The sequence below is a fragment of the Dermacentor andersoni genome, chromosome 11, assembly GCF_023375885.2.
Source record: "Dermacentor andersoni chromosome 11, qqDerAnde1_hic_scaffold, whole genome shotgun sequence".
Lineage (NCBI taxonomy): Eukaryota > Metazoa > Arthropoda > Arachnida > Ixodida > Ixodidae > Dermacentor > Dermacentor andersoni.
In genome coordinates, this window is record NC_092824.1 from 318,235 (window position 1) to 343,360 (window position 25,126).

The 25,126-nt window shown below is 48.6% G+C and overlaps 1 protein-coding gene across 8 annotated transcripts in view; it reads right to left on the reverse strand.

The window, feature by feature from the left end:
• LOC126517477 (myb-related protein B-like) overlaps positions 1-25,126 on the reverse strand; it is a 293,223-nt gene that overhangs the window by 32,169 nt on the left and 235,928 nt on the right. For all 8 annotated transcript variants that reach the window (XM_072285350.1, XM_072285347.1, XM_072285352.1 and 5 more), the window contains 2 exons: positions 6,967-7,092; positions 2,930-3,067 (listed from right to left, as the gene is read on the reverse strand). In XM_072285350.1, the coding sequence (XP_072141451.1) occupies positions 2,930-3,067; positions 6,967-7,092 (264 nt within the window). The remainder of the gene's footprint in view (positions 1-2,929; positions 3,068-6,966; positions 7,093-25,126) is intronic.

Here is a 25,126-nt window from a genome sequence, read left to right on the forward strand (position 1 = left end):
CTGGCCAAATATATGCCGTGGATGAGTCGCATATCCACAAATGGAGAATATTTTTGGAAGATTTAAGTGTTGTATGCAGTTATTTCTGTGAATTATGTGTGCGGACACTTTTAATTTACAGGCTGTAGAAATTGGGGGTGCGGGTTACACGCAGGAAAATACGGCAGTGTGAGCCAATGTAGATAGTGTTCAGCCCAGTTTAAGCCTATCACAGTCGCAGAGTTCGTGCGTGTACTGCTGAGCAACTGACCTGAAGCTAATTAAGCCGCTTATTAGGAAAAAGAAAACTGCTTCTGTAGTCAGTTTTGACCATACAGATTTGAAGTAATTAATTCTTCATTTCGTGCAGCACACACACAAACAGCTATAAGCGACGACACGGCGCGCCATCGACATCGTTGGTACGTTGCCGTACTCAAAGGCTGCCAGTCGCACTCGCCGGCACTAACCCAAACTAAATGCGACTGCGAACACGGGTGTACTGTCGCGCATTGTTGTGTTGACTCATTATTTAGCTTCCGAGGTGCACTGTTTGCCTCGTATTTCAAATGGGCAGCAAGCGGAGGCCCCTTCGGTACAGAGCAGCGTAAACAACCGCCTCGTTCAGCTGCCAACGGTGTCAAACACTGGAATCGGTGTTTACACGAGAAAACTGCGCATTTTCTAAATGAACGATAACATGCGCAATGTCCTAATCTATGTCTACTTTCCGGGACACACTAATTTTGTTCACAAAGAGAATACAAAGAATGGTAAGTAGTCAGCGTAACAATTAACGCTCCTGTAGTATGGTCTCCCATTCGCTGTTTCTGAAAGTGCGCGGTCGCTCATATCAGGGCGACTCACGAGTGATGCAGGGGTGCTTACGTGCACGAAATTTGCAAGTCTTGCTATGTTCGGATATTAATTGATGCCACCGACGAGTGGCTAGCATTGTATCTGAAGCCAACGACGAGCAGTCACCATACCGTGCCGATGTAAACAAATGCACCGGTCGGTGCTTTGAACTGCTTATGGCTTTGGCTTCTAGCGCGAAGTGAAACACGGACACAGAAAGGAGCGGACAGGACGAGCGCTTCTTTCTGTGTCTGTGTTTCACTTCGCGCTAGAAGCCAAAATCATGTTACCGTACCAACTCGCCCAACTGTCTATCCTTCTGCTTATGGCGTTCTTGCCGGATACAAATGCGGAAAGTCTCTCTCCACATATTGTAATGAGTATGCGAATGGCTTCCACAAAAAGGGGCAAAATGCCCAAAATAGCAAGCAGCACGTATAAAATCAGTGGTTAGGGGCTTGGTCTTGCATGTTTCAGCGCTATATGTGGCGCATGGGTGCTGGCATTCGCGCAGTGGTGGGGGTCAAAGGTGAACAGATATTTGTGGCCACTGAATTTGTCAGAATTGCAGCTGCCACTGTTTGACAGCTCTGAAAAGCTGGTGAGGCTGACATTGTCACCCGAAGACATGCTAATGGTTCAGCAGAGTCATGAATCAGCTGAACGCCTCCTTTTCGCTGCTTTCCTTCGCGCTGGCGAGACTGCCATGCCTTGCATGCATGCCACGCTGTAAGCTTTAGTGTGAGTGAAAGCGTGCAAGTGTAGTGAGCCAAGATGGATGGTGGCTTGGTCAGCGCCGTCTTCCCGCGCAAGCAAGGCAAAAGCGGGGAGAGGCTATATTCAAATGTGTTCTGCAAGGTGGATTACAGCCATTTCATCAGTGCTCAAGGGGCGCGCTTATTGCAGTCTTTGCTTTCTACCACATAGATGGTGGCACTTAGACAGTGCTCAAAGATCGTGTTTTGGAAACATGCGCTTTTTGCACCTTTTGGCAGATTTGGAACGGTGGCATCTGCCACTGACAGCTTGCATGAGAGTATCACAGGCAAAGGAAAGCCACTTGTCGACTCTGACAGTGAAAGAGTGAAAGCAATACATTTTCTTCTGTGAAGATCCTTGCTTCGCAGAATTGTTGTTGATTTTGAAACAGGGTAAAATAAAGGATTTTCTAACTACTGTTTGTGGCACAAGTAGACATATATTGCATAGTGAAGAGCTAAGTGAGGTATTCACGAAGCAAATTCGTTGTAGAAGCTACAGAAAGGCTTTCGAGGAAGTGTACATTGAAAAAAAAAAAGAAGAAAAGGGGGGGAGGATCACCTCTGGTCAAAATAAACACCCATTTGAAAGGTCAAGCAGTATCCCTTAACTACCTATAACAAGTTCTCGAAGGGAAAAAACCAGTCAAAATACACAAAGGACAAGAGGAGAGGTTCACACCACAACGACTGGACTATCAACTGAGCTTAATTAGAATCGGTGTGGTCCCAGCAAGGTCAGCAGAGCATGCGCAACCGCATCATCGCTAATCACAGAGCATGAAAAGACAAGAATCGCTTGTATCGTGACCGACATAGAAATGCAAATTCTTTTTCAAGTAAGCTAACGCAGTAAACTAACGCAGTCGTCACCTAATAAACTGATGTAGTACGCTTCCAGGATTTCTCGCTCTTCCTTGCCCTTGCCCCTACCAAGAATCGTTACATTGCTGAACAAAGGATAACAACCACATTCATTGCAATGGCGAGGCAAGCTTGCACCGTTATCTGACCCCAGGAAGGAGTGGTGCTCACGCAGGCGGTCATTAATACATCGACCGGTTTGGCCTATGTAAAATCTTTCGCATGTGAGAGGGAACTTATAGACAACCCCTGCAGCACATGCCGTAAACCATGCCGCACATGCCTCTTGTCCTTTGTGTTTTTTGACTGGTTTTTTCCTTCAAGTATGTACCAACTGGCCCAGATTTCAACCCTTCAACAAGTTCTCTCTCTTTGCACAAGTGTGTACGGAAGTTCCTTCTAAACAATACTGCTAGCTTTCTATCAGGCTTTCACTAAGCAGTTTGCACTGAGAACAAGCAGCAACGCACGGGTGTCTCAGGGAGGATGAACGACTCCGGCTCCAGCGGTGCAAATCCTGTGGAGGTGAGCCCTGGTACTGCAATGTCACCGGGAGTGGACCAGGTCTCGTGGAGGGCTTTGCGGACCCGCTTGGATGGCGAGAGGTTCTGAAACAACACGGCCATTTTGTGTCATGTTGGTGGCACTGTGTGGGCCTAGCCAGTAATCTATTCCAATGCTGGCACGCACTTGCTAAATGTGTGAAAGGAACAGACAGAGCACAGCAATTGCAGGCTTTCACGTCGAATCACAGGAAACGCAATATGGTCACTGACTTTCAGTTCATATTTATTATATGGTGGCAAATAGAAAAAAAGAAGATGTTAGACAAGAAATGGGGGTGAAAAGGTACTAAAGGAAAGAAAACAAAAAGTGTTCAAATGAGGTGCAACAGTAGAGGTGTGCGAATGTTCTAATAATTCCGCTCGTGAATCGAAATCTAGTAGAGTTAAACTGTTACAATGACGTCGGTAAAGTCAGCAATTCACTTGGTTATACAGTCGCCGACCGATTTTCCGGACTCCAAAAATTCGGACATGCCCGATTATTCGGTCAGCTTCGCGGCACCGCCATTCTCCCCATAGATCATAATGTATAACAACTGCCGAAAGTTCGGACACCTTGCGACCTCTCGTCTGATTTTTCGGACGCTCCTTGAGCCAACTCGATCGAGGGCATCATGCACCGACTGACCGGCGTATAGTTCGACTTGCTGAACGCCATTTTTGTTTTGAACGGAGCCTCCTTGCTGTACCACGAAGTGGCGCTACTGGAAATCCCCGCTCATCATCATCGTTTCTGCCTGGTTCGATAGAGTGGTCGCACAGCGGTTCCGGTTTCAGCTTAGTACGCCATGTCAAGACAATCCAGCAGCTGATTTGTTTCTTTCGCGCGCGACGCTGCGAGCAGGCCACGTTTTTCGTTTGTGCAACTGTTGTCGGCACGGTGGTGTTTGCTTTGTGTGCTGTGTCGAGGTTTCGGTGATACAACGCGGCGTGCGGAAACATCGCGTCAAGTGTCTAATGGCGCGGACAGTGCCCGCGCAGACTGCGCTGGGGAATGCCGGCAAGCGGGTGCCGGGAGGCCTAAGATTTGTCGCCTTCCGATGTGCTCCCTACTGACGCGGAAAATGTTCTGCCGAAACCTGCGCATTGGTTGCATTGCAATTCCGGACACCGTCTCATTTGACAGTTTCAAAGGTGCTGACACTGCTGTACTGACATGCGCAGAACTCGACGACGGCGAGATCATTCGTCAGGTTTCTGCTGCACCGCCGGACGATGACTCCGAGTCGGAAGATGACGCACCATGTGCTACGCTGCCGTAGCAGGCGGAGCGTGCACAAGCAGCGACTGCTTTCAGCCGCCTATAGCGACCGTACGACCCTCTCCGAGATTCAGGCTTATCTGATTGCGCGTAAACGGAACAGCGTGCAACGGCGCACTCACGATTTCTTCAAGCCTACTGCCGAGCCCGAATAAGTGCGTGGAAATAAAGGATATCATTTTTTTTTTCTTAATCCGCTTTTTTGGACACCTGTTTATTCGGACATTTCCGCAGTCCCCGTGAGGTCCGAATAAACGGTCGGCGACTGTACCCAAATTTAATTGTACGTACAGTAAAACCTTGTTAAACCATACCGGCTTAAACAGCAGTCTTGTTTTAAATGTAGTAAAGTCAAAACCCTGACTCAGCGGCCATTGAACATAATGTGTTTTGTATTTGCATGAACCGTACCAGCTTATTGCATACGTATCGGTTAACACGTAGTGTTTCCACTTTTCGTTGTACAATCACGGCAGTGCATCATCTCCAACAGGCGGCCCGGCAGAACAGCAAGCCTCAGAGATCAGAACGACCTCCAAGCGCCCTGTGCGTTTGCACGTGACGCCACATCAACATCAACATCATTTCGGCGCCGTGCCAGAGGTCGTTGTGGTGTCGTGCCAACAGGGACTCGCGTCATGTCGAAGCTCAGATAAAAAAGACGCCGGGTGCTCAGCATAGAAAAAAGATTAGACATAGTTCATGCTAGCGAATGCGACATGAAGAAGTCAGCGCGGGCACGCGACAGGGATCTACTGTTGACTACGGTGTGTAGCATTTGGAATGCGAAGAAGCTGCTTGATAGCGCTGCTGCGACTGCGAAGAGATGTTGGCTATGAGGGCGCAAACAGGAGAGGCGTTCTATTCCGCCAGCTACTGCATATGGCACTGTCATGCAGCCAATACCTTGAAAGCGATCTGCAATTTGAAGACAATCTACGCACCTAGGCGCACCACGGTGTGTTCTCGTCGCTTAGTTCACATTGAAGCGAGAAGCCGCACAAAGGTCAATTCGCTTGTTCCTGCTACCGCACTTCCTCACTGCAACTTTTAAAGAGTTTCCGCGGTCATTGAGCAATTCGTGTTCATGTTTGTTTGTGCACACGTGACACCATGCTTGTTGATTTAGTTAGTAAGCTAATGTTTAAAAGTTTATACGGCTAATAAAACTACCATATTTACTTGCATAATGATCGCACTCGTGTAATGATCACACCCCTGAATTCTGTCGTTAAAATTAGATTTTATTTTTTTCCGTGCAATGATCGCTCCCCGAACTTGCCGCAGCGATATGTCATGTGCCAAGTCTAGCTAATGATCATGCTTACAATCTGTTGAATGCTACGCAAACGACTCTTCAAACATACTAAGCAGTCTGCATGCATGAAACAGATTCTTAAGCAGATGCCCCGTTTCATTCCTTTCAGCACTTTCCCCACTTTCATGAAAAAAAAAAGCTACAACAAAACTTGGCCTGGCTTTATTACTTCTAGCCTTTATAATGGTTGTGGTCAGCAACAACAAAAATGGCACCTTTCGATTCCTCTCATCTACACTTGTGGGCACGCAACAAATCGCGAGCGGAGCCACGTTTACAATGATACGCTAGGAGTGTACCCTATTCATTAGCCGACGCCTGTAACACAGCTAAGATAATCGCCCACCCTTAGGGGAAACGTGCCGTATTAGGATAGTTGTAAAGACAAATGGCGCAGTTCTTGAAGCACACCCACCATGTGTTTCTATGTCACTGGCAGCTAAGCGCGCCATCTCCGTTCCTGTCGCCTCAAAGAGGATATAGCTATGTGATTGCCACAAACTTGACGATATTAACGATATTATTCATTACTGATTCGGAAGAAACTCTTAATACACGCAATGTACTCACGAGAAGAAAAAAATTCACGTTTGGTGTGTTCAGCTTGCTCCACCGGCCACCATTTTTGCTTTGGTGTCCCGCACTGTTACAGTAGCAGCCGCCTGCCTGTTTGTTGACAGAGGAGACACTGTTGTTGACCTGTTTTCATCCCGCAGCAAATGAGGGATCAAAAAAACTTTTTATTCTTTTTGCAGAAAATTTAACCTGCGTAATGATCGCACTCCTGAATTCGCGTAACTTTTCTTGACAGAAAGTGCTATCGTTATGCGAGTAAATATGGTGCTATCCTTACTTTTTGGATAGCTGCCTACTAATTTGCTATCGCAATCGATGCTTTGCCTTTCGGTGGAACGGCAACTTTTTTTATTAATCGCAACTTTAGTGCATTGGGAGTAAATCTTTGTTTTTCCAAATGAGAGAAAGTTGTACTTCTGTATGAAATCATGAGATGTGCAGTACTGTAAAGGACTTTTCTTCTTTTTTTAGGTTGCGGCAGATGGGTGCACGTTACAGGTGAGGTCTTTTTCTTTTCTGTCACGGAAAACAAGTGCGGGTTACAATCGAGGGGGCGTTACAATAGAGTAAATATGGTAACAAGGCCGCCGCCACTCAGCATGAATCAAGCAGTCCCTCAAGAGTGGCTTGTTGGGCAAGTTGGCATCACGTAGTGGAATGCCAGCAAACGAGATGGATGGAAGGAACAGCTTGAGAGCCTTTTGTTCCTTGTGGCTCTGGTTTCCCTCTCGTTCGCTGGCATTCCACTAGGTGATGCCAAGCAGTACTCAAGGTGGCCATACTGACCTCTTTGTTTCCCCGCCTCTTGGGGGGGACAACCTCCGTCGCAGTGGTGGCTGGCTGCCGTCCCTGCCGCGCCACATTGCCCAGCAGGTCACCGATGTCATCCAGGTTGAGGGACGGAGTGTCCGGCTGCAAATGCAGCAACAACATTTTCTTTTTTGCAATCACTCGCAAAGCAATGAACTCCTCAAAGCTGCCATGTTAAGATACCGTGGAAAGGCCAGCACCAATTAGCCTCCCGCCTTTCCAAACCAATTTATCTGTCTCTCTCTCTCTCTTGATTGAATTCGCATATTAAACAAATGCCAGAAATACAATCAGAATTACATTTTTATTAAAGCGAAGCTTTCTTTGTCTCTTCCTTTGATTTTTCCGCTACTTCTTCTGCTGCATGCCACGTCTGGGAGTGGTTCAGATCGTGCATATACATGGCCGCAGCTTGGCAGAGATGAAAGGCAACGTGAGAAACTCAATACGACCTTTCCATCGACGGTCCTAACAATGCCCTCTGGAGCTCCCTGGGCATCACCACAATGCCCTTCTGACGGCTGTAATTATTCACGGGGCCCCGCAAAGGAATTACAGAAACTGCAGCGCTTACCTTTGCACGAATGTGCAAACGTCCAGAGGGGAGTTGATAGAATGGTAGAGGGGAGGAAGGGGCAAGGAGGCAAAGAAAGGGTAGAACCGATGCAGTCACGAAACGAGTGACTAATAAAGAGCCTTGCCACTCTTTGCTTGCAGCTCCCGTATTTGTGGGGGAGGGGAGAGAGCGAAAAGGTGACGTAAGAAAGCAAGGAAACGCCACTGCCATAGCCGGGTACAACTTTAGAACACAGCGGCACTTGGCCCTACAAGGCAGATGAACACGAGCCTCCACCAAAGAGCACGTACTCTAGACTGACGTCACGAGCCGCACGGCCGGCGACGCCGCTGTCCGTGTTTCAAACTGGGCTGAGTTGTATCAGCTGTGTGCATCTGCCCCTCGTTGGAGTGAATTCCCAAACTGTTTGTAGTGGTCTATCATGCCAGAAATATTATCGCGAGCTTACAATGCAGCATTTGTTCAGCGTGCGTTTATTCTGAGCCATGATCCGGTGAAGAAAGAATGCAGCGAGCATCGATGACACTGCGCTACGCTTTCCTGCAAACAGGATCCCGCGGTGACACACCGCTGCAAACAAACATCCTGTGCATTTTTTCTATGGTGTTTTTTTTTTGTTTTACTGGAAAGTGAAGTTACGACGAGGAAAGATTTCTAAGGTCTCTCACCAACTGCAAGCAGCGGGTGTGTTCATGTACTGTGTAGCTGTGTTTTTCGACGTGGTGAAGCGATGGAGCAAAACCATTCTCGGGAGAAATGAGAAAAGTGTACATGGATGAAACAAGCCTACGAGTGTCACAACAGAAACAATTTGTGAAAGCTACCCCCAATGCAAAGATTTGTTGCTGCCAGGTCAGTGTGCATACGATCATTGGCAGCAGCATTTTAAAGGGCCGTCAATTTTTCAAATTGGTTCGTTAATAGCCAAGACAAATATTTCAGTGCCACGAACCCAAGATATCAGGAGGTGAGCATCACCGCTAACACTCTTTCCACTTGCCCCCTCTAGCCTCTGCAAGTGAAATTCCTTCCCTGAATTCTCCCATACAGGAGCTCGAAGATCACTTAACAAATATGTCACGGGCCCCGCTTTTTTTCTCTCTCCCTTCCTTTAGTGCTGCACAGCGCACTTCCATTGACGGTGTCGCGCGAGAGCTGCTGCGTTTGTCTCGTTTCGTGCAGCGCAAGATTTTGCGTGCTGTGCACCAGGACACCAGACTAGCAGTATAAGTCAGTAGAAGCAGATTACAAAGCAAGATTGCATGCTGAGTAGAAAATGACATATCGTATTTACTCGCATAATGAACGCACTTTTTTCCCCAAAAAGTATGCATAAAGTTGGGCGGTGCGTTCCTTATGCGGAGTAAAGTTTTGAGCGATTCCTTTTTTCTGCAGCCACCTCTAGGAAAGTCAGTTTTGCCCAAAATACAAGCGATCGATTGTGATGGCAAATTACTAGGCAGCTATATGAAAAGTAAGGACATCAGTTTCATCAGCCGTGTAAACTTGCAAACATTTGTTTCAATGCAAACTGAGCAGCGAGAATGCAGCACGCACAAAGGTATGAGCCACCATCGACTCAGTCCCAGAAACAGATCGCTTTGCGGATAGGGTGTGTTGCGGCCGCGCAATGCGCCGTTGCGGTTGCTGGAGTAAAACGCCGCACACCCCCTCCCTCCCGTCTCCTCGGCACCATGCGCACGACAGAAAACACTGTTTCCTTCCCGCTTTCCTCCCTCGTACGTGGGAGATGCAATACACAGTTGCTGCCGGAGTACCGTTGTCATCAACAGCGCACACTTTCGAGGAAAGCGAGATGCCCTGACGACATTTTGAAGCTTTTGCCTTCTGCATCACCCACTGTATTCAGTCCCTTTCGTGCCAACGGTGCATACATTTGGATTTGTGCTGCAGGCCGCATGACTGTGTGTTATTCTGAGTGTTTCGTTAGGCATGCCTCGCGTGTGCTTTCGTGGTCTACAATGATAGATGGCTCCGTCAGTCTCCGGGCGAGTGTCCCGACTTTGAAGCAGAAAGTTCTACTGATAAAAGAAGTGGAAAAAGGCGGCCAGCAGAAAACTGAAATCGCGAAGAAATTTGGCATACTGCCATCTACATTATCAACCGTATTAAAATACAAGGAAGCTGTGCTTGATAGCTTTGAAAAGAAATTCTCGGCGAAGAGAAAGTGAAATCGCGATTCAATATACCCCGAAGTGGGAGGTGCACTTCTAAGTGGCTGAAGAATGTCAGGAGTAAAAATCTCCCTGTACATGGACCTGCACTTACTGCAAAAACTGAAGTTCTCACCCTCCAAATGGGCCATAAAGATTTCAAGTGCAGCAATATCTGGCTTGAGCGGTTGTGGGGATACGTGACTCTCACGCCTCCCCTGAGATCGTTTTCCCGCATAGCTCGTCTCCTGCAGGGCAGCTTCGCCCGTCGCGTGGCCTGGCGCCCGCGGCGGTCGGAGTGGTTGAAGCGCAGTGCAAGAGATGGTGCTAGTGTTGCGCTGCGGCGAGGCTACTTGGGCGCCGGAAGACAAGGCGCTCGCTCTCTTTGGGTTCGGGAAGCGAGCGGGACAGACGTGCCGCCCGTGCGTGCGCCGACCATGCTTCTGCGAGACCGTCTCGCACGGAGGAAGGAAACTAAGGAGAGGCCCTGACGTCACTCTTTGTGAAGCAAAAGTGAAGCCGGAATTTGGCGTTGCTCATGGCGATGCTCCACCTTTTGGGCCACCCTCCTCTCTTGTTTACATCTTTCGCGAAACCACGCCGCGCTGCGCGTGGTGTCGTGCGCTCGCGCAACATCTGGCAGAGCACGGTGCAGGTAACACAGTGCAACAAGGCACGGTGACTAACGCAAACCCGCCCACTCAGCGCCTTTGCCACGGTCCGAAACCTACCAGAGCAACACGTGTGAGCGCTCAAAACCATAACGCCGCCATTGTGGCCCAAAAGGCGTGGCCATACAACAAAAAAAAATAAAAAAGCAGCAAAAAAATGAGAACCTACTACGTCATTTCCGCCACAGTTTTCTCCTAGCGCGTGGAGGGGGTAGGGCCTCTCCTTAGTTTCCTTCCTCCGTGCCGTCTCGCGTGGCCGCCTTGGACACCGTTCGCGTGACGGTACGCGCGAGCGACCAGGTGTTGGGATCCAGCATGGGGCGAACATATTCGCTCGCAATGCGGTCACCGTAACTCGGACTTCTAGATTTGTCGCGCGCCCATCGGCATGTTTTGGGGATAGCAACTCGGCTAGCAGGCATTGATCTATGAAAGGTGCAATAAATGCCCTTGTGATTGTTTGCACTACTGTGTTGTCGTTCCTTTGTCCCAAGAGTACGAAGGAGAACCCCCGTATCTCCCACATCTGGCTGCACAACGTGGGACTCTTGGGGCATCGGACGATAGATTTAACAGTTTTGCTTCGTTCGAGACCTTTGTTTGAACCGAAGCGTAGGGCTAGCGTGGATTTTGATCGCTAGCGTTGCCAGCGTGCTTTCTTGAGCGAGGCGACGGTGGCTGTAGTGTGTTTAACTTATCCAACATGCTAAGCCTTTTCGCAAGTGTTTTTTTAATGACATTCGTCAGTACGAGAGCCATGTGGTCTGCATCCTGGGAGAGCGAGGCTGAGCGCCCGCGGAGCAGTGGCAAGCCTGAAGCGAGTGAGTATGGAAGCCTCGTGGGTGGTCCGAATTTCTTATGTAAATAGCTTCTTCTATCTCTTTGACTCGGATGAAGTCCCGGCTCTGGGAGCCGGGTGGCCGCGGGCCACGGGTGCCACGACGGGCTGACTGGTATTGCGGCCTGGCACCGGGCGCTCCGACACTGTCTGGGACGGTGGGCGCCATCAACTCGGATGCTGTGTGCACCGAGCGGAGTGGGACCACCTCACAGAGCTAACGTCTCCTCGCGGCTGCCTGTCTTGCGCCCATTTTGGGTGTTGTTTGTTGGATGCCGGTTGTTGTCAGGGTAGCAATGATTTAGGCCTAAGGCTTTACGAAGCTGCCTGTCGCACGTGGAGGGACACAACCTGGTGGACCGTGGCGTTGAGGCGTTGCAATTTGCTTCCCTCATTCTATTTAGCCTCGCACGAATTGAAATTATTCGTTCGGCTCAAGGAAGCGAGCTTCGTTCACGTGAACTTTGCATCTGAGTAGCTGCCCGATCTTTTGCTAGCCGAGTTGAACATCGTACCACGTGGGCGATGCGCATGCAGAATTCCTCTCCCTTGCACTACTGTAGTGTTTGCCGAGTGTGTTGAGTCTATGCAGCGTCATTGGAGTCACCCCAGGCGATGGTGATGCTGTGGCCAGTTCGGCGCAGCGACTTCGGCGGCCTCCTGCATCCAGCTCACAACCCTCGGCGGCGGACAAAAGAGCCGGCGGTCACCGACAGCTGCGGCGGCTCTTGCCAGCAGGGCGTGTCGGTGCGAGCGACGCTTGCTCGTTCCAACTACTGCGTAGCCATTTCCGCAGTCCTGGCCTGGAATCTTGCCGTCGAGTCTGCAAAGCTGCTGCTGTGACCGGCGGACGCCAGCGGTGTACCCCAAGGACAGTCGGCTCGCATGTTATGGACAGCGTGTGGACATTTCCCCGGCGCGGCCACTGTTGCATGTACCACCTTGTTCACGAAGCACGTGTTGATGTTAGACTGTGTGAAATGTTTCGCCAGAATATGTAGTGATTTAAGGTTGGGGGGATGTGGGGATGCGTGACTCTCACGCCTCCCCTGAGATCGTATTCCCGCATAGCTCGTCTCCTGCAGGGCGGCTTCGCCCGTCGCGTGGCCTGGCGCCCGCGGCGGTCGGAGTGGTTGAAGAGCAGTGCGAGAGATGGCGCTAGTGTTGCGCTGCGGCGAGGCTACTTGGGCGCCGGAAGACAAGGCGCTCTCTCTCTTTGGGTTCGGGAAGCGAGCGGGACGGACGTGCCGCCCGCGCGTGCGCCGACCATGCTTCTGCGAGGCAGTCTCGCGTGGCCGCCTTGGACACCATTCGCGTGACGGTACGCGCGAGCGACCAGGCGTTGGGATCCAGCATGGGGCGAACATATTCGCTCGCAATGCGATCGCGGTAAGTCGGACTTCTAGATTTGTTGCGCGCCCATCGGCATGTTTTGGGGATAGCAACTCGGCTAGCAGGCATTGATCTATGAAAGGTGCAATAAATGCACTACTGTGTTGTCGTTCCTTTGTCCCAAGAGTACGGAGGAGAACCCCCGTATCTCCCACACGGTTCAAGAAATGACACGGCGTGACCTCGAAGTCGATCTTTGGCAAAAGTGCAGCCGTGAACCGTGGCACTGTAGACGTATGGCGCCAACATCGGCTACAAGAAACGCCAGCTTTGAGTCTATAAACTGTGGACTAATGGACTTTATCACTCACTTCATTAAAGGTTTCCACACTCGCAATGCTGATCAAAATTGCACCTTATTCAAAGAAAACATCATTTCTTTATTTAATCAATTCATCCCTCAGAAACGCATTATATCCAACTCTCATGCTCCGTGGTTTAAACCCTTTGAGGGTGAATGACGTAAATATACGTGCCCGCGAAAAAGTCCAAAATGGTTGATGCTGTATATTTACGGCGCCGTCTGTACGTTTAAAATGCGCGCCAATTTCTCAACTTTTTCTTTTCTGGCATGTGCTGCCAGTATGTGGGAATGCAGGGAATTTTTTCTCTGGCCTCCTTTTCTTGGTTTTCGTTGCACGGTTTGTTTTAGAGCTAGTTTGCTCCGATGCATCTATATACTACCACTCACGTATTCGCACGTGCGCAGGCAGGCGGCGGTAGGGTTTTGTTCCGCAGGCGCTTTCGGCTTCTTGCGCTAGCAAAACTGATGGCTATCTCGTTACTAATCACTCAAAGGGTGAATGCCTGTTTCTCGCTTGTTTAGTGCTCACAGGGGTGCGCATAGGAAGGATGCCACCGTGCATGCGTTTCCTTTTGTTTTCTTTTTTTGGGGACTTGCAAAAACTAATTGCCTCTGTTTGTCAATAAGATGAAGATTAGCGGATGTTTGTCGCACATTTTGCTTTTTTGAGGGGTACACAACCACAGTTTTCTTGAGTGCACTCACCTACGCAGTTCGATTACGCTATGGACACAAATATTAGTGTAAGAGCAGGAATATTTGACACTTGCAAAATATTCTTGCATGCGCATTTTCTAAGCCTTATGTGTATAACAATGCATCAAATTTTAAATTCTTATAAGCTTATTTCCTTTTTTTATTCCGGACTTGTTTCGGACTTGTTCGCGGCGCCGTATATTTACATCATTGACCCTGAAAGGGTTAAACTCGGTGCTCTTAATACTGACGATCAGGCTGGATTAACTGTTCTTTTTTCAACCGTAGCCAATATGTCTCAGTTAACGATTATTACTCACTTCTTGTTTCTGTAACCTCTAGAGTACCTCAAGGTTCTGTGTTAGGTCCTGTCTTGTTTCAAGTTTACATTATATGATCTTCCTAACAACGTTATCTCCCAGATAACCCTCTCTGCAGATGACTGTGTGCTACATTGTTTACTTACTAATCCCTGTGATCGACTCAAGTCTGACTGAAAACATGCATCTTGCGAATAAGTGCAAACCGCTGCGTATTTCCAGCCCCCTCGTGATAACAGCCCTTGCTATCTTCTTAATAACACTCCATTATCCCCTGTCTCATCATACAAACATCTGAGTATTCACATAACACACCATGTGTCCTGGAAAATGCACGTGAACCACCTATCTAACCAGGCTAGCCACACGCTTGGTTTCTTACGGCACCATTTCATAGCTCCTAGCACCGTTAAGCTTTATCTGTATAGGACATTAATGAGACCTAAACTAGAATATGCATGCTTCATTTGGGGTCCTAATCAGATAACTTTAATTACCACTTTAGAGTCTGTCCAAAACCACACCGCCCGTTTTATTGCTTCAAATTACTTTTGAACAGCAAGGGTATCTGGAATAAAATTAGCCCTTGGACTTCCGGTTGTTTCCCTGTGGCGTAAATACTTTCGTTTGTCTCTTTATAAAATTTATTATACTAATCTTATTCTCAAAGATAAGTTACTCCTTTCTCCATTTTACATATCTTCACGAACTGACCACAACTTCAAGTAGGCATGCCGCACTGTCCAACTAGCCTAGGAATAAATTCATTTATTCTTCTAACCCGAGATGACTGGAACCACCTTCGTCGCTGCCTTAACCGACGTCAACAAATTTGAGGATAACCGTCACCAATTTTCTATGCCCTTCCTCTCTGTAATGCCTATGGCGAGAGCATTGAAAATAAATAAACAAATAAGCTCTGCTTGAAAAGTATGAAAACAAAGACATCTACAACCTAGATGAAGCGGCATTTTTCTACAAAATGCTACCGAATCGCACATTCACTACCGCTGGCAGATGATCCTCATCCAGAGGAAAACAAAGCAAGGAGCATGACAAAGTGCTGTTTGGTGCCAGTGCAACAGGCGAGGACAAACTTCCCTTGTTGCTACTGGGGAGGCGAAGAAGCCACGGTGCCTCCGAAATGCAACTATTCCCCGGAATGCAGCGCCCTGTCCCGTTTTCTTCTCTTGTGTGTGTATGTTTGTTTGGCGTCTTCATATTTTATAATGAATAGCTACCAACTAGCCCAACAAGAAGTGCTTTCAGCTACAGAAGTAACAAGCGAGCATGGATGACTGCTGCTATTTTTGAAGACTATGTGCACCTTCTGGATACACGACGCGAAGAATCGCCAAGTGCTTATAACTCACAATTGTGCGAGCCACGAGGAGATCGATAATCTCATGGCGATCGCTGTGGAATTTTTGCCTGCAAACACAAGTGCAGTACTGCAAGCAACGGATCAGGGCATCTTTGAGACCATCCAGAAGCTGTACCACAAGGCTCTTTAGCAGCGCATGCTCACAGCGTATGATGTCAGCAAGAGGTACAACATTGATTTGCTTGGTGCAATCTATTTGCTGAACTTTTCATGGAAAGAACTCGCACCTCCAAAGGTCGGCAACTGCTTTGCGCATGCTCTGGCTTTTCCTGTGCCATCATCAGCGACCCTGACGATTACCAGCCTGGCAATGACTGGACTTGCAGCGACCTGTACGAGGCTGTTCATAAGATTGCTGGCCAAGAGGTAAAATGTTCTTGGATTGTGGCGCCAAGTGGCACGGACAGAGACTAGAAGCAGACAGGACGAGCGCTACTGCTGCTGCCGAGGTCGCCCTGGCGACAGATGCGGAGATACTAACTGACACTGTTCGTGGCCCCAATGGAACAAACTCGACACATACAACACGAGCAAAGAAACTTCTCCTCCGTAGTGCTTAGGCAGTCATATTCAAGGAGCAAAAGCCCCCAGATTTTCTCTCTCGTGCCCGCTCTTGCTCGCGCATGCGCCGAAGCGTCAAGTGCCTCCGAAAGTGCCTCGGGAAATGCCATGCCCCGCTGTGCTTACTAGAAATTGTAAAAATGCTTCCCGATGCTACAAACAAAACAGGAGAGCAGAAAACAAAAGGACACTTATTAAATAAAGGTAACAACACAACAAAGAAACAAGTAACACAGTCCAAAAAACTTGGCAGTGGCTTAGCTCGGCTATGCCAGGATATACATAGCAAAAGCTAAGGCCATAAGAACAATGAGAGGCAATAAGAGGCATGGTTAGCCTTGGTTAATCTTGATTGCAAGTCCAGGTTAGTCTGGTTGTCTAGCTATGTTGCAGCGTTTAGCCAGTCGTTCGGCGTGCTGTTCGTCTGTTTCCTGGTTGATTTGTTTCCTCTTCACCTCGTTCCGATGTCGATTCCAGGCCTCCTCCTGCTTATCCAAATTGTCGCCGTCCATACTGCTGCCTCAACTGTGGTTGCGGCACAGCTGAGAAACGAGAGGAGGCGAGCGCAACGACGAGGAACGCGGTGTGACGTCATACCAAACGGCGGCGGCGGAACACCTGTGGCTCGGTGCTAGTAGTGGCGCATGCGCAGTAGTGACTAGGGTGCGAGAGAGGGAGAAATATCCAAGGCGAGGCGTGCGTTGTGACGTCATGTGCCCCCTCGAAGCACCACCACGGCGAAATCGCAAGTTCACAGGTAGTAAAGGTTTTGCATTAAAAAAGAAAGTCCAAAGTTCAGCAATGCAAAGTCCTAAGGTTCGTTAATACTGGCAGAACGGCTTAAGCTGCACAACATCGACTATTTCAGGTCCTGAGCGAGGCCGCAGTGATAGTGAAATACCACTGTGATAATGATAGTGAAAAAGTCAGCACTCATAGTTAAGTGTGCCAATGCATCGAATGATCTTGTAGGGCTCGAAATAGCGCTGTAAAAGCTTCTCTTCAAGTCCTCGTTGGCGTATTTGGGTCCAAACCCAAACACAGTCACAGGGCTGGTACTCGACGTAGCGTTGTCGGAGGTTGTAGTGTGGGCTGTCGGTACTCTGCTTGATCTGCAGGCGGGCGAGCTGTCGGGCTTCTGCGGCATGCTAGAGATAGGTGGCGACCGCTATTGTTGTGAAATATGGGGCCTAACATATACAACTTACTTAACACCTATACTGCAGTTGCAAAAATGCGCCGTAAGAATAATAACATTTTCCTCAATTCATCACCCTAGTAGCGTTCTGTTTACTGACGTTCATATTCTTTCTTTCACGGGGTTAAGAAATTTTAAGATCACTTGTTTAGTTCACAAAATACTCAATACAGTAAAACCTCGTTAAACCGTACCCGCTTAAACAGTAGTTTCGGTTTAACAGTAGTAAAGTCAATTCCCCGACTCAGCGGCCATTGAACATTATGTATTTTGTATCCGCATAAACCGTACCAGCTTATTGCGTACGCATCGGTTAAAACGTAGCGTTTCCACTTTTCGTCGCGCAAATACGGCGGTGCATCGTCTCCATCGGGCGGCCCAGCAGAACAACGAGCCTCAGAGATCGGTACAACGGCCTCCAAGCGAAGCCGCATCAACATCAACATCATTTCGACGCCGTGCCAGAGAGCGTTGTGGCGTCGTGCAAGCGAGGACTCGCGTCATTCCGAAGCTCGGATAAAAGAAGACGCCGGGTGCTCAGCATAGAAGAAAAATTAGACATCGTCCGTGCTATCGAACGTGACACGAAGAAGTCGGCGCTGGCCCGCGACATGGATCTGCTGTTGACTACAGTGTGTGGCATTTGGAATGCGAAGTAGCTCGGCAGCGCTGCTGCGAGTGCGAAGAGATGTCGGCTACGAGGTTCGACTTTTCGCCATCGTTGCCTCTGTTGTTGCCGAAGTGTCGACTAGCGAAAGTGATGAGGACGACACGGAAAGCGACAGCACGGGTGATTCAGGCCCGACAGTGGCATAAGCTGCGCGCTATGTCAGCCTCATGAATGCAATCGTCGCAACAAGAACAGGGGCGCGATAACGGAACTATTCCAAACAAAAAGTTTTCCAAACTCCGACACCCGGCAATGAAAAAGTCGCCCCGGGACTTATGCAGCACTACTGCGCGCGTGCACGGATAGTACGTAACGCCAACGAGGAATCTGCCGTGCGAGTGTTTGCCGAGAGGAGGGGGCTGGCTGAGAAGCTGGCACGCAGCTTCAGTAAGTTTGAGGCCGCTGTCGTCGTACTAGGCCGCCGCGGCATCAAACGAAAATAACACTTATGTCGCGCGAAGTGAATAAATACTGCATGTTTTTTCCACTTTCATCGCACTCTCTCCGAGTTCCGTTTTCGACAGGTAAGTGGGCGATCTCATGCTATTTCGGTTAAACAGTACTACCGTTTAGTACGTACCTTTTCCGAGCTCCGGCCAACTACGGTTTAACGAGGTTTCACTGTACCAACTTTCCCTTACCCAACACCATATTTAACTTCCCGCGTGCAAACACCAGGCAAGCAACTAACTTTAAGTTAAATCTTCCTTATTGCAGCAATGTCTCCGATGAACGATTATTAGAATTCTTTGGTGCTATAACTTGGAACACTGTGCCTGTGGAAATAAAAGTAAATTTTGATCTTGTATGTAAACGCTACTTCTTGTCTAGCCAAACGTAATACCTCTTCCTTAAAAAAAAGTACTTGTTCCTGTAAATAATGCTCTTACTCATTGGGCAGATACAGTGGAACCCTGGTTATACGTCCTCCGGTTTTGCGACGACCCGGGTTTTACGACGGATTAGCGCAGTCCCGGCGAAGTCCCCATAGAAGCATTAAAAACTTCGGTTATCTGATGCAATTTTACGTCGGACCCACGGTATACGACGACCCTTGTAAAGCGCGGGACGGAACGGCGGACGAAAGAAAAGTGCAGCGGGTCTCTTTACTCGCTCCATCTCTCTTTCTCCCTCTCTTCTCGGTGGCGTCACCTCTCATCGCGTTGGGGAAGCTTCCCCCCTACCCCCCCCCCCCCTGCCCACCAGCAGCCGCCCACGACGACCGCTGTGCTGAATTGGCGCCTTTTCTTCTCCACAATCACTTTCTTCTTGGTGGCATCGCCTCTCGTTGCGTTGGGGAAGCATTTCTCTCCTTCCAGTTTACCAGCAGCAGATCGCCGACAAGGTAGCGCAAAGAGGCCTAGGTTTATCGCATGTGTTCTTCATTGTAATCCTAGCAACCAGCGTTCAGCGAAGGTTTCGAGTTGTGTGGAGCAACGTGACGCACGATGTCCTGAAAGCAAACAGTTCTGTCGCTCAGTGATGAGCTGAATATTATCGAAGAAGCGGAAAAGTGGCATGAGCCACGAAAGCCAGCATTGCCCGGGTCCTTAAGACACCCGAATCTTCGCTTAAGGCAATCCTGGCAAACAAAGCGGTGATATTGCAGAATGCCAACAAGTTCGGGCTCAAGCGGAAAGTGGCAAAAGACAGCATGAGAAGTTAGAAAAAGTTCTCGTCAAGTGGTTGCATCAAGCACGGAGCTCTGCAATCAACATTGACGGCGCCATTCTAAAAGAAAAGGCGGACCTTGTGGCATTGCATCTGGGCATCGATGACTTTCAGGCATCGAACGAGTGGCTGGATCGCTCTAAAAATGAAAGGATTGTGTACAGCAGCTCCTGCGGAGAAAGCACTTCCGTGGACGTTTTGACGGTGAACGAGTGGATGGAGTTGCTGCTGGAGACGATTGCTGCATACACGCCCTGCAACGTTTTAAACGCCGATGAGAGCGGTATTTTTTACCATATGCAGCCCAAGCAAACCCTTGCTTAAGGGTGACAGCTGTCATGGTGGCAAGCGTAGTAAAGAGCATGTGACGACACCATTCTGTGCTAATGAGGACGGTTCCGAGAGGATGCCCATGCTCATTGTTGGAAAGGTTGCAAAGCCACAGTGCCTCAAGAACTTAAAGACGCTGCCGTGCAGCTACAACTTCAACAAAAAGGTGTGGATGACGTCTTCGCCCTTCAGCAACGTTTTGCAGCAGCTGGATAACAAAATGGGTGCTAAGGCGAGGAAACTATTGCTTTTCGTAGACAACGCGCCGTGCCACCCGCCTGATACTACCAGCCTGAGGAACATAAAGGTTGTTTTTTTTCCCGCTCAATTCCACAAGCCGGCTGCAGCCGCTGGATGCCGGTATCATCAAGTGCGTCAAGCAGGGGTACCGGAAGCGGTTAGTGCAGCGTTGGCTGGCGGCTGTGGAGCGCAGTATCGGAAAAGAAGATCACTGTGCTCAACGCCATGCAATTTATTGCCAGTTCGTGGAACGCAGTGTTGCGAAGCACAATCACTAGCTTTTCCAAGCACTGAGGCCGACGCAGGCTTTGTCAACGACGATTTCGAGGGTTTAAACGTCACCACGACCTTCACCGAGTATGTGGAGGCCGACGACAATGTTGCGATCTGCAGCGAGGTGCCGCTGGATGACGCCATCGAGGAGGCTTTGCCTAGCGCCGACACCGCTGCAACATCAAACGAGGACAACGACGATGCCACAGATGCTGTGCCTGTGCCTACCACGTTCGCCAAGGTGCTACGGCACATAGATGGCACCCGGAACTTCATCTATTCACACGACGCCGCAGAAGACCTCCTTTTATACGTTGCCCAACTTGAGCGAAAGCTCTCGGTTGACGGATCAAACAAGGTCCAAAAGAAACTTACAGCCTTTTTTGAAAGTACGTGTCAGCTAGCGGGAATCGTGGCAGTGAGCAGTGGAGTACGTAAAGGTTCGTTTGAATAAAGTATGATTGGTACCTGCACTGCAGCATTAATTCTTATCGCATTTACTTTTTTGGTAATTTGGATTTCCAAGCCCTGCAGAGTATGTTAGTAGTTTACATTGAAGTTTCTCGTAAATCCGTCACGCAAAATAAGTATAATATTTATTGGCTTAACTTAAGTCTGGATTTTACGACGCCGACACGGGTTTTTCTCGGGACCGCTTTTTCGCGGTCCCGAGACAGTCGTATAATCGGGGTTCCACTGTATGTACTTGGTTGACCTGTATATGTATTTTTGTGTATTGGACCAGCTACTAGCCACATAGACTATTGGTCCAACTATTTTTGTGTGCATTCCTTGAATTGTTTAAATAAAGCTCACTTTTTGATTGATTGATTGATTGATTGATTGATTGATTGATTGATTGATTGATTGATTGATTGATTGATTGAGTGAGTGAGTGACTGACGTCAAGATTCTCTTCGTCGGTGACGTGTGGCAGCATGGCACCGAGAGTTGATGTTGGGTTCCTGCAGTAAACTGCTTGAACGGCGTAATCTGTGTTATTTCGTGCACCGCTGTATTGTAAGGAAAGCTTACGTACGGAAGGACAAAATCCCATGTCTTGTGATCGATGTCGACATACATTGCTAGCATGTTGGCGAAGGTCTTATTCAGAAGCTCCGTAAGACCATTTGTCTGCAGGTAATAGTGAAGTGAAGTGAAAGTGAAAGTTTATTTTCTTTTCAACAAAAAGAGGGCGCCAAGACAAAAGGCAAGAGCCTGACAAGGTCCCGGTCACCCAACTATTTTCACCCAAAGTCACCCAAAGTAGGCACTTGTCCTCCTGTGGCTTGTCTGGCTATATTGCAGAATGTCTTGAGTGAGCTCTGCTGTAAAGCCCGTTCCTCTGTTGGTGATGAGGACCTCCGGGACGCCACGTCGCAGCAGGATGTTCTCGACAAAGAATTCCGCCATATCAGCTGCACTACCTTTCGACAGAGCTTTCGTTTCAGCGAAGCGGTTGAGGTAGTCTGTCGCCACGACAATCCACTTATTTCTGGTTGTTGACGTCAGAAAGGGTCCCAACAAGTCCATCCCGATCTGCTGAAATGGTCGGCAAGGATGCTTGATTGGCTGTAGTAATCCAGCTGGCCTTGTCAGTGGAGTCTTGTGTCGTTGAGAGACTCGGCATGTCTTCATGTAATGCACGACGTGGGCGGTCAGGCACGGCCCATGTCGTGCCTGACCGCCCACCTTTCCTGCATCCTCGATAACATCCAGGAGAATCCGAGGCGCCCAGCATTCGGATCGTAAATGCAGAGCGGGCAGTACTTCTGGACGCAGTGGCGAAGGAACAACAAGAAGGCAGTTGGTGCGAACTGGCGAGTTCTTCTTTACGAGTAGGTTGTTTTGAAGCGAGTACGAAGGCTACCCTCGCTTAAAAGCCCTAGGGAAAACGTCGGCGTTCCTTTCCAAATAATACCCAAGCCTTTTTAGCTCCGGGTCTGCACGTTCCATTTCAGCGAAGTCTTCTGCGCTTATTATTCCAAGGAAGGCATCGTCACCCTCGTCATCTTGAGGCAGCAGGTCAATGGGGGTGCATGATAGACAATCGGCATCAGAGTGGTTCCGTCAGAATTTGTAGATTACACTGTCATATTCTTGCAGTCTGAGGCTCCACCTTGCCAGGTGTCCTGCAGGGTCCTTTAAATTCGCTAGCGAACACAATGCGTGATGGTTGCCAACGACTTTGAACGGCCTGCCATATAGGTAAGGGTGAGGCACTCCTTTTCGGTTGTAGAATAATTGCCTTCCGCTTTTGACAGTGACCAGCTACCATAAGCTATCATCAGTTCAAGCCCGTCTTTCCTCTGGACTAGGACGGCACCGAGGCCTAGGCTACTGGCATCAGTGTGGATTTCTCTATCGGGGCCCACGTCAAAGTGCGCAAGTACTGGTGGCGACTGCATGCGTCATTTGAGTTCTTGAAATGTGCCAGCCTGTGGCGTTTCCCACTTGAACTCGACATCACATTTAGGCAAATGTGTCAACGGCTCAGCGATGCATGAAAAGTCCTTGACAAAGCACCTGTAGTAGGCACACATGCCAAGGAGCCTTCTTGTAGATGTGCTGCTGGAACGTTGTGATGGCAGCTGTCTTCGGCAGGTCAGGGAGGACTCCAGATCTGCCGATGACGTGGCCCAGGAACTGAAGCTCATCGTAAGTGAAGCAGCACTTTTCTGGCTTCAGAGTGAGTCTTGATGACTTGATGACCTCTAGTACTTGACGTAATAGTTCTGCGGAAGCCCGCAAGGTGGAGGGAAGTAATCAATAAAGGGAAAATGAGACAATGTTCGACTTCGCCCTACCATCTGCTAGCCGCCTGGCTAGCTCCGTAGAGCAGCTGCCCCGGAAGGCGGTGGTCCCGGGTTCGAGTCCCGAACCAGGACAAACTTTTCTTCAACTGCAAAGCTTTTCTTTCGAGGAACCCGTATGGCTTTCCTTTGTAGCAGTTGCTACGATTGGCTGGATGTCTCATTTTCCCTTTATTGACCTCTAGCACTGTCGAAAGTCGCCTAAGTGACCATAGAAATTTCTGGTGAAGACAACGACATAATACAAAGTCATACAGGTCTAGGTCTGCTGCTTTAATCCTGCTAACACCGTGTCCATGACACACTGAAACGTTGCAGGCATCAAGCACAGTCCGAATGGCATGGAACGAAATTCCGAATTCCATGGAATGGAATGGAACTCCTAGAGGCCATCTGGCGTGATAAAGGCAGTCTTTTCGCGATCCCTCTAGTCAACTTCTATTTTCCAGTAGCCAGTCTTGAGATCTATCAACAAGAAGTACTTAGCGTTGCAGAGCCGATCCAATGCGTCGTCTATGCGTGGGAGGCAGTATACATCCTTCTTTGTGATCTTGTTCAACCGGTTCCGTCCTTTTTCTTCACCGAGACTACAGGAGATGCCGACAGGCTTTTCTAGGCTAGATGATGTTGCAGCACAACATTTCATCGACCTATTGCCTTCTAGCTCCATGTTCTCATGTCGAAATGTGGTAAGAGCTCAGGCGGAGTGGTCAAGCGCACTCTTCATTTATTATGCGATGCTTTGTAACTAGTGTTTGTCGAATCCTCGATGACGTCGAAAAGCAGTCTTTATGTTGTCGGAGAAGACTGAGCTTTACCTGCTTAGTGATGGGGAGACTTGTATATATTATTTATTTATTTAGTCATACTGTTAACCCTCACTTGAGGGTCGTTACAGGGAGGGTCAGTAATTGAGTTGTAGATAGAACAAACATTGAAGATCATTTGTAGAAAAAACACAGTTACATGCAAGGAATAAATAATAAGCTATGCAGTTTGAATACTTATCAAGACCAACCTCAAAATCCCTCACAGTATTTTTTTGTACCACATCATTCGGAAATTCATTCCACAGTTTAATAGCATCAGGAAAGAAAGAAAAGCGGAATAAGTCTGTTCGAGCTATTATGTCGAAGTCTCGTTCGGGAACTATGGTCGATGGGGTAAATGCAGCAGAATCCGAGAGGATGAACGCATTGCTGGTTTCTTCAATTTCCTTTATGTACGGGATTGCCGTGCCCTTGTTGATGTGCTTAAAGGGACACTAAAGCAAAACAATAAATCAGTTTAGACTAATGGAGCGTTGTTTGAGATCCCTGCAGACAGTCATTTAAAAAAAATAGTTTGATTATTAGAGAAGAAAATGAAGGTCCAAGTATGAGTATTTGAATTTTACGCCGAAACCCCAGCGCCGGTACGTCAGCGTGACGTCAGGGATTCCAAAGTATGTTTTCACATTTGGGCCGCGTTGGCTGAATAAAGGTTCCCGAAACTTGCCATGTTTAATATTTGGTTCCTTTAGAACACAATGTAGTCAATCTGTACCGCTATACATAATTAGTAGGCCCTAGAAGATGCCATCAAAATCCACGACGTCGCAGCTACCAGGTGTGGGAACTCGAGTAGGCGCCGCCACCCGTATTTCGTTCTTGCACTTTTTCTGGCTTACCAAACGTCTTATCGTTGTAAGAGTGATGTTTTTGGTGTTGTAGAACGGTAATTTATTGATGCAGAGGAAATCATTTTTCACTTTAGAGTACTTTTAAACTCCTGGCTAAAGTTGGTCAGCATCACTTTCGCTTTTCTTCGATGCAGTCAAGCAATCGTTCTCGAGACGCAAATTTTACGATCGAGCAGTAGACGTTGATCACCTTCGATGATGCCTTCTACGTCTGCGGGTGTTTCGGTGCCGACAGAAATGGCAATGCTGGAGCGAGGAGGGATGCGAACTTGATCTTTGAGCACACTCAAGGCGTGGTGACTACGATAGCTTTCCGGCGGTATTGCTTGATCTTCGAACGGGG